The sequence below is a fragment of the Gossypium hirsutum genome, chromosome D07, assembly GCF_007990345.1.
Source record: "Gossypium hirsutum isolate 1008001.06 chromosome D07, Gossypium_hirsutum_v2.1, whole genome shotgun sequence".
Lineage (NCBI taxonomy): Eukaryota > Viridiplantae > Streptophyta > Magnoliopsida > Malvales > Malvaceae > Gossypium > Gossypium hirsutum.
In genome coordinates, this window is record NC_053443.1 from 8,784,878 (window position 1) to 8,794,631 (window position 9,754).

General features: G+C 33.9%; 1 protein-coding gene across 2 annotated transcripts; it reads left to right on the forward strand.

Annotated features, from left to right (window-relative positions):
• The first annotated feature begins 999 nt into the window (after positions 1 to 999).
• On the forward strand, positions 1,000 to 9,529 carry LOC107953457 (LON peptidase N-terminal domain and RING finger protein 1). Of its 2 annotated transcripts, XM_041097360.1 has the most exons (18): positions 1,000 to 1,265; positions 2,208 to 2,303; positions 3,257 to 3,339; positions 3,518 to 3,602; positions 3,692 to 3,778; positions 4,099 to 4,160; positions 4,248 to 4,441; positions 4,529 to 4,589; positions 4,953 to 5,130; positions 5,684 to 5,722; positions 5,829 to 5,890; positions 6,006 to 6,042; positions 7,352 to 7,401; positions 7,518 to 7,584; positions 8,271 to 8,343; positions 8,832 to 8,911; positions 9,000 to 9,068; positions 9,270 to 9,529. In XM_041097360.1, exons 1-18 carry the CDS (start codon positions 1,194 to 1,196, stop codon positions 9,327 to 9,329), a joined length of 1,455 nt encoding a protein of 484 aa, XP_040953294.1. In that variant the 5' UTR covers positions 1,000 to 1,193; the 3' UTR covers positions 9,330 to 9,529. The 2 variants fall into 2 exon arrangements, with proteins under 2 accessions (XP_040953294.1, XP_040953295.1); XM_041097361.1 differs by lacking the exons at positions 4,248 to 4,441; positions 4,529 to 4,589.
• Positions 9,530 to 9,754: the final 225 nt, after the last annotated feature.

A 9,754-nucleotide genomic window follows, 5' to 3' on the forward strand; every position in this document is an offset into this window, starting at 1 on the left:
ATGACATTTATGATTATACCAATAATAATTTAACTTCAAAACCAAATCAAGTATATTAATTATAAGACATAATGACTTATTTGGCCCTCTAACTTTACAAAAAATCATTGTAGCCCTCCATTTAATTTTTCAAACTTGTATTGTTCGTTAAATCAAACCAAAATGGATGGAAAAGAACGTTAACTTTGCTAATGTGCATTTACGCAGCAGTCCACATGTATACCATGTTAGTAATTAATTAACTTTTTAAAAGTTTAATAATATAAAAACATTTCATACTTTTTATGTTTTTGAATTTTTAAAAATTAAAAAATTAATTAATTGCTGATGCGCGTCAGCAAAATTAGCAGACATTAATTTTTCTATCTATTTTAAGGTGGTTTGAGAAACAATATAAATTTAAGAAGTATAAGATTGGTGGGCCAAATAAATCATAATATCTAAATACAAATTAAACCAAACTCAATAAAAAGGGAGAATTACGGCATTTTATTTTGTGAATTGCACCACTTACACGACAGTGGATTTGAAATGGATGGGTATAAAATTTAAGATTCTATCTTTGTTGTCATAAACCTCTTCTCCCTTTCCAATGGTAATTACTTGTATAAAAAATAAAAAATGATTGATGGTATTTTCATCCGAAATTGGATGGATGGGCTTTTGGATCTTCATAAACCTTTACTTTTTACATTTTTGTGTAATTGAATCGGATCTAAGTGGTGCATGTGCAGCCACCACTGACAAAAATCAGGGATGTAGACTCACGCGCTACAGAATCGCGTTTTCTCTCTCTCACTACTGACTTGCGTCCACACAATATACAGAGCGCAATCAACTCAAGAGTAATAAAAACACTACCCAATCAAATACTCCCACGTGTACAAATCCTTTTAGTCAACATAGTTGATTCTCCGGTGGATCCACCAATCAAATGATAAGACTAAAACACTGGATTGAATCTCCTTTACATATAAAAGCCGGCCCTTAGTCAAGAAGATTCTTTCTGAAAAGAAAAATGCCGGGGCTGGGTTACTGAAGAACTCTCAACCTCTAAAAAAAAAAAAGAGAAGATTTTATACTTATAAAAACGAAACGCGATGCAGTGGAATTTCTCTTCGCATTCGGTTAAATTTCAGTTTCCCTGTTGATACTTAATTTTTTTCCGTATATTTCCTTTTTGTTTCGTCACAATGTCCGGCGAAACGGCATCGTCTTCCGGAATCATCTTGGAAGGAATTGATGATGTGGAGGACTACGTTTGGGTGAGTACTTTTTGTTGTTCTTATGATTGTTTGGATGTTGAGAAAATGTAGGAAAAAGAGTATGAATACTGAATACCATTGCATTTTTTTTTGTTTTTTCAATGATTTAATTTAATTTTGATCTAATCAGAAAAGTTTTTAGTTACTTTCTTTATTAAGGACTGAATTTAGGGTTATAAAGCAAGTTAAAATTTACTTACTATTTTTATTTTGAACAACAGCGCGTAAAATCTTAGTATTAAACGAAGTTGATCCGATTTTATGAGGTCTGAAAATCCACGAGTATATTTTCTGTTGTGTTATTGTTCTGAAAGTTTTTATACTTTTACTTTTTAGAAATTAGAGAGCTAAGAGTGAAAGAAATAATGAACTTTTAGTTTCCTCCATTTTCTTGGAGATCAAACAGTTGTATTCTTTTCTTTTTCATTTAGTCCGTTAAAATTGTTTGTTTTGATTGTGGTTATCTTAGATTTGTTTGGTAGCTTGACAACTATATGTGAAAAGAACACAAATTGTATCTGTCTTATTTATTTGTTTCCTCTTTTACTGTCTGTTTGGTTGCTGAAAATTCCTATGAAACTAGCATAGTAATTGAAATTTCGTTTATTTACTCTATGAATATGTTACTTTCAACTGGAAATATGTTTTAACATTATTAACACATTAACTTTTGGTAAAAAAAAAAAAGAAGGTTTATTATAGGTTACAATGGCTGTAATGACTGCGCCGTAGCCAAAAAATAAAAAAAAGTGATGATCTGCCCCTTTGATGTTTGCATTTGGTTGGCAGACCTTGATAAATATAGGAGTTGAGGTTTTAGTTTTATGTATGTGTTCTCATACAATTTATGAAAATTATACTGTAGGTATTGTGCATATTTGCAGAGAGTTTTTGGTTTTAAGACTATATTTGCGAATTAAATTAACATTGACTGAAGTGTAGGCCAATGAAGGAGTGGGGTTTTGGGACCGATATCGTCATGTTTATGATCATGTGGAGAATGGAAATCAAGCATTCCGAGAGAATCGTTTTGAAGAGGTTAAATTTCTCTTTGCTTAACGACTCATTTTATTTTAATTGCTTTCTTCCATCCTGTTGATGGTTAATAAAATTTATTTCATCTGGCATGGTAGTTTCCTTCTTTGAGTTTCTTTGCATTTTAAACTAAAAGATATCTCCAGTAAGGTACTTTTATCTCTTCAGTTCTTGACAGTGGACATGCAAAACCAAATAGTTTGAACTTTGAAGGGCTTTCATGTAGTTTTGCATGTCTTTGGGTACGATTGTTGAAATATGGACTTGTGCCTGTATCTTGTTGTGAATGTCTCACGTCTCTAAAGTTACAAGTTGCTGCTATAGAAAATATAGATTTTCTAAATTTTCATAAAGAAGATTGGTAGAATTGCTTGGACTAGAATCTATAACCTGTGATTATCTAGCATTATTATTGCTATGTTGGATTTTGGGGGGTTGGGGGGGGGTTCTATTGCATTCTATCTCATCGTATCACATTCTGTTCTGCGATATTTGAGAATCACCATCAATACCTCGGTGTAGGTGTCCGGGATAATCCTTTGTTCCATAGTCCCGGGGCTATTTACAACCAGCCAATTAAGAATTCTCAGATGTACTAGAGCCCATTGCCCACAATAAACTATTCATATCTGTTTTACCCCCCCCCCAAAAAAAAAAACACCTATATTTGAGTTTCTGATCTCTGGTTACATAAACTGCAGATATGTTAAGCACCATGGGTTGGCTTCTATTTTTCTTCCATTAGGCTTCTTTCTTATCATCATTTGGAATAAAAATCTGCATATGCATATATATGACATTAAAAGTTTGCTCATGAAGTGCCCTCAGTGTTGTTGACTAAAACAACAATAGCTAAGTTTTAATAAGAGTTATATCTCTCTTTACTTCTTGTTGTTGTTGTTGTTGTTGTTATTATTATTATTGTTTGTTTTCTGACAATAGTGTACTACATATAGGCAATCAACAATTACACAAGGGCCAGTAACATGAAACCTGGTGATCCTATTATTCTTGGTAACAGAAGTGCTGCCTACATGAGGTTAGGTTTTTTCAATGGTTATTATCACTGTGTTCCAGAGAAGTCTACATAAATAGATACAAATACAATATACAAGAATAAGCATGTATATACATTTCCCTTTTATTTTTATCCGATATTGTTTGGCATTCTTTTAACAAGTTGTGTCCTACCTACTCAATCACGGTTGAGAATGCAGGATTAGTCTATTTCTGAAACACAGATCTCCGATAGCTTCTGAATATAGACCATTGAGTGGGCTGGATATGACCACACTAGCTGAAGTATGCCTGTTGCATTTCTTTTGGTATTTTGGATTATATCACCATTACGGACAGTCTGAAAGAGTGGAACTTTTTGGCATGTATTTCAGCTTGCTCTTAAGGATGCTGAGAAGCTAATGAGCTTGCAGAATGATGCAGTGAGGTCCTACATCCTAAAGGCCAATGCTCTCATTTTGGTAATTAATAGATTGCATTATTTTTTTTTCTGGGACAAGATGTATAAAAAAGTGTCCAGGATAAAGTCATAAGGGCCTCTTCTTTACATTTCGTTATACTTAATTTACACATGCATACACATATATGCCTATTCTGTCTTGGTTTCTGAAGCATTTTATTTTTGTTTTGACCATGTAGTTTAGACATGCACATAAGGGAAGGTCCAGGCTAAAAGTCCTATGGGCCCTATATTTTCATCTAATTTGCTTAATTTACCCATGCACATGCATATGCCTATGCTGTCTATGTTTTCTGAGCAATTGGTGTTTTTACCATGTAGTTGGAAAGATATGAGATGGCACGGGATATTATTCTTTCTGGCCTTCAAGTTGATCCTTCCAGGTAGTTTACAATATATTTAAATTTGACATCTATTGATTAGAAATTTTACTTGCGATTCTGAATGAAAATTTTCCTGGTAATGCATAGTAATATTCTCCAGGCTTCTCTTCGGAACTTAGAGAGAATGCCATCTAGTTTGATTCGGACTAGAGGCCATGACCGGCTGGAACGTACTGATGACTTTGATTGCACACTTTGTCTGAAGTTACTATATGAGCCTATAACTACACCCTGTGGGCATTCTTTCTGTCGTTCATGTTTATTTCAGACAATGGATCGTAGTGAGTTTTTGCAGTTGTTGATTATGAATCTATCAGTACTTTTTTTGTGACCATTCTATATTACTTGACGTTGTACTAAAATGATAGGCAACAAATGTCCATTGTGCCGAACAGTGCTCTTCATTAGTCCTAGAACATGTGCAATCAGGTAAGCTGCTCCCCTGCAGTTATTGATTGAAGTGCCTTTGTTAGAATAATGAGAAGGAACCATGAACTCCTTCTGATGCTGTTTGCAGCTAGCTCATGTAATTTGTTGAGAAGCAACCATTAATGCTTCTATGTAATGACTAGTTTAATATTTCCCTTTTATGTGGAGGCTGCTGTTCTTCTCATATATTTAATTACTGGTCATATCTGCATAAGGTCCATGCTTATTGAGCGCAGGATTTTCTTCTATCTGAACTTTTCTTGTTCTGCTGTTTGCTAATTTGCTGGCTTATTCTGTGAAAGGTGTCAATACAGCTTTACCAAAGTTTCTATTTGTTTGACTATTATTAATCAATTTTTATAGTGTAACGCTAAACAACATCATACAAAGAATCTTCCCTCAAGAATATGCTGAAAGGAGGTCAGAGCAGGACAATCTGATAAATTTTGGTAATGATCTGATTCCTCTTTTTGTCATGGATGTTGTCATCCCTTGTCAGAAGTTTCCGCTCCACATATTTGAACCACGCTACAGACTTATGGTGAGTTTCATAGACTTTCTAATCTTAACTGTTTATTATAATTTCAAGAAAAATGGGCATGTTACCATGTTGGTAGTGCAAAATGTCTTTGATGCATATGAGCCATTTGGCAGAGTTACCTTTGTTCTAAATTTAGTTGTGTTGTGTTTGCTAGCAAGTTCTGTCTGTCTCACAACCATTGCCTTTTTCCTTTTAACATATTTTGGCAATTTTAAAGATATGAGAAAAACTCTGGATGTAACCATTTGGAAGAAAAAAATTTGTCAAAAATTATATAATCTTAAATATGGCAAGGCTTACTGCCTAGTTAGCCTGGTAGTAGTTTCTTTATGATATATTTAATTGGTCTGTTTTTCTAGTTTCCTCTGGAGGAAAGCAATAGCCTTCATTCTAGGTAGATGCTTAACTTGGTAATAAGCTGTATGCGTGTTTTGGTCAGCGGAAGTATAAGTTAGCAATTTTAGTCACAAAGGTCATTTGAAGCTGATTTAGTTCCTGTGCCTCAGAGGGGTTGCTTTTGGATTTGGATTTACTTTTATTTGCTTGGAAACAGGTCAGGAGAATAATGGAAGGGAATCACAGGATGGGAATGGTGGGCTCTTTTCTTTTTGGTTCTTTCTTGTTGTTAAGGCATGTTGAATGGCCAAAAATTCCTCACAGTTTTTTCCCTATGTTTTGTTGGTCCATTATATTTGTAGGTCATCCGTGACCCTGCTACAGATGCAATTGCTGATTTTGCTTGTGAAGTGGAGATCACAGAGTAAGTGGCTTGTAGGCCTTTTTTTTTTTTTTTAATGACCCTTGCCACATTGGTTATGCTGGAGAATATTTTGTTTTTTTAACCTCATGCTCTTGTCACATGTCTAAATATGTAGGTGTGAACCTCTTCCTGATGGACGCTTTGTTTTGGAGGTGAAGCATTTTCAACTTTTGTTTGCCTTTGATTCATAGACATTTTTTCTGCATTATGTGTACATACATCTTTTATTTATGTCCATTCCTCCATCCCAAAATCTTGTTCACCTTGGTAAGGAATAAATTTTAAAAATAATAAAATTAAGTCTATAAATAAGATGTTAATTCTAGCTTGGTTGTAGATGGGGTTTTAAGTTGTCCACAATAGGAGAAATGTTTAAAAGTTGTTAAATAAATGTTTCATGACTTCTCATTGTGGACAAGTAATGTTTGGATATATGAACAAATAATGCTGTACTAGTTTTCATGCATCTAAAAGAGAGCATCCCTTCGAATCGGATGACTGCATTTGTATATTGGCTGCTTACTAGCTTTGGTTCGGTTATAAGTTCTTAAAATTGAAGTTCCTTCTGTTTTTAGTTCTTACTTCTGCATCGTGACAAACTTTTTTCTTCTAAATTCATAAGAGTATTTACTTATATAACTACGATAAGCGATTTCCTTCCTTTTGATGCTTTCTACGAGTCACTTTCCTTTCATTTGATGTAACAATAACCATAGCCAATTAGCCATTGCACATTTGCCAGGATTTACGTGGGGAATCATGAAATCTGCTGATTGTTTTGGAAAGCTAAACTACAATTGGGTTTTACTAGATACAAACTTCTGTAGCCTCTACAACTCTCCCAAAAAGGATGAAAAATTTTGATTGCTTCTATTTGAAGGGTGCTTGGAAGCATAAACTATATTCTAGTTTGGCTCTAGTGGATATATTCACCAAGGAAACACATGGAGTTTTACATATTACTGCCTGCTTTAGAAATTTCTGCAGGTCGAAACACTTCCTATGTTGCTTTTTGACAGCTAGATTAGATAGTCATGTCCTACAACAGCAGACTTGTCTCCTAGAATTGTCTTTTTATTTTTATAACACATTACTACTATGGATTTAGGCGTACTAGATCATTAAGGTCTTTTAGTTATGAGAATCAGAAAGAAATCGTGATTCTTTTTTTGTTCCAAAGATTGTTCGAATAATATATTTGTATCTTTCTGATTCTCTAGATTATTTAGGTAGTAGCTGAGCCTGTAAAATTAACAGTCTCATACAGAGCTTTTTGTTCTTTTGGGAAATGATTGATGGTTCAGTCTTGTGACAGAACAGTCTCCTCTTCCATGCTTATGTTGGATGATTGGATCTGAACTCTTTAGAAGTTTCTTGCTCTTAATAAATGTTCATATTATATTCTAGCAAAAAGAAATGATAGAAGCATATTCATATTTATATAAACCAAATGGTATGCAGATTGAAAGTCGACGGAGATTTCGCATCCTCAGATCCTGGGATCAAGATGGGTTAGTTTTCTCATCATTGGGTCATGTATATTGCATGCCTTTAATCAAAATTTCCAATTTTCATACCTACTTGAATTTGTTGTCAGACTTCATACGTTTGCAATGTTTAAATGCAGATATCGCATGGCAGAGGTTGAGTGGGTACAAGACATTCCACCAAGAGACGCAACTGATAGAGAAGATGTAATATCACCTCTGTTCTGGTTTCCCACCTGTATTATTTTATCTAATTAGTTTCTGAAATGATAAAATGAAGAAAGAATATTAAATTACAGAAAACAATAGACTGCAAGGGGGTGAAATTTTCCTCTTCAGTTTGCTCTTTTTACATTAGTGAAGCATCTTGGGAGGAATAGTAGCCACTTTTTACCTCCGAAGGTGTGTGGATTTGTATTTAATAGAGCTTGTATGTAAGGTAGCAGTGCAATTGTTCGTCATCTTCTTTTCAGTAGCCTCATGGTGAGACAGTTGTGGTCTTAGTTCATGGTAGTGGCAGGTTTAGGGCTTGGAATGGTTGATGCTTATACATACCGAATTAAAGTGGTAGATGACATTTGCTCCCAAATCCAAGTAACATAGAAGAGCATCTGCTGGGGGATAGAGTATTGCTTAGCAAAGCTTTTAGATACATGAATTAATAACTGTTTCATGCCTTATTTTAACTCTTCACTATTTGAAAATAAATATATTTTTCATATTCATTTGTTACTATTGGTTTTAGGATGAGGTCATGTCATTTTATGCATTAAATTATGATAACCTTTAATGTCTCGATACAAACACACCCACCTTGTGTTATTCATATTGGATTTTATATTTTAAACTATGTATATATTCAGAATTAGTGAAATGTTCTTTGATACTTGCAGTTGCAGGAGTTGACAAATAATGCAGCAGCACATGCTCGGTCATGGTTAAGTACAGTAAAAGCATCAACACGTGGTAAAACTCTTTTCATATAATATTTTTAGAATTAAAAATCCTAACTCAATTTGTCATTTCATTATTGTTAGTTCTCCAGTACAATCCATTTAAATACAAATTAATGGGAAATTGGGCTATGGTCTTTTGTCATTTTCTGCCCCATTTTTTGTGGCAATTTATGCGATCTTTTACCTTCTTATCATGTATTAAGATGGGCAAAAGTTCAAATACTTGTGTCAAAATTAAGGTTTAGGTTCTTTTTTTTTTAATGATGCTTTTATCTATGCTATGCGTGTCTGATTTGGATATGCTTAATCTTTTCCATGATTTCTATGTATTTGGAGGGTTCTTGAGGATCATATCTTAGTACCCTTATCGAAGTGACATAGGTTTTCACCTTGTTGATAATCCACTTTCTTTGGAGTTTTTAAGTGATGTTTGAAATGTTATGGTTAAAAGATTTTTCTTTATTATTACTGCAATTTGATTTGAATTACTTGACACAGATCGAAGAAAGCTTGAGGCAATCTATAATGTCGAAGCAATGATGCCCAATCCACAAGATCCAGAGCGGTTCAGTTTCTGGGTACAGTTCTTTCTCCCATCAAACATTCTTTTAGATAATTGCGGTTTAGGATTTAGTTACAATTTAAGGACTTATACCACTGGTGCAGCTGGCTACTCTGTCTAATCGGAGGCCTTCAGAGAGATTAGAACTCCTTCGAATCAGAGACACAGCAGAGGTAATGATTTTCAACTATAAATCTTATATGGTAAAACCAGGTTTGCTTTACTAAATTTTGTATATTTGGAAAATGAGGATATGCATTTGTAAAAAGTGAAGCATGATGGTTTTGGTAAATTAGTTGTTCCGCTCCCTTACATTTAAATTTCTTTGAAGTGTTTAAGAAGGGCTAACCAGTTAATTCTTTTAAATCTTGCAGAGGATAAGGAGGGGTCTAATATACCTGGGAGCAGAATCACCCGGTTGTAGAGTACAATAAGTCAGTTGTAATTTTCTATCAATACATTTCGCACAATATTCTACCTTATTAATTTAAATTCCATTCAATATTCTTTGGGGCCGCATAATAAAAGATGGTGTGCGGAGCCCTTCTTTTTTGTTGTAAAATCAATATATTTTGAACCCAATTTCGCTAATATCGGTTGTAATAAAAATGATAGTATGATGATTATTTGTTTACTTTTAAACTCTCTAACAATAAGTTCTAATTTTGTATCTCTTGAGAATGTAACTCTAAACTGTCATCAGTCTTCACACCAATTGCGCTGCGGTTTTGCTGAAGCAAAACGATTATCGAATGCGTAGAATTGGATATAATTATGTTTTTCGGAATTCGACGAATGATGTTATCCATAGTAGTTCGGTTCGGTTAAATTCAATTACTAGTTTTATATCATGTGTATA

Coding starts and splice junctions, on each gene's coding strand:
- LOC107953457 (XM_041097360.1), top strand. CDS start 1,194: ATGTCCGGCGAAACGGCATCGTCTTCCGGAATCATCTTGGAAGGAATT. Junction 7,402..7,517: donor AGATCCTGGGATCAAGATGG/GTTAGTTTTCTC, acceptor GTTTAAATGCAG/ATATCGCATGGCAGAGGTTG. Junction 7,585..8,270: donor ACGCAACTGATAGAGAAGAT/GTAATATCACCT, acceptor TGATACTTGCAG/TTGCAGGAGTTGACAAATAA.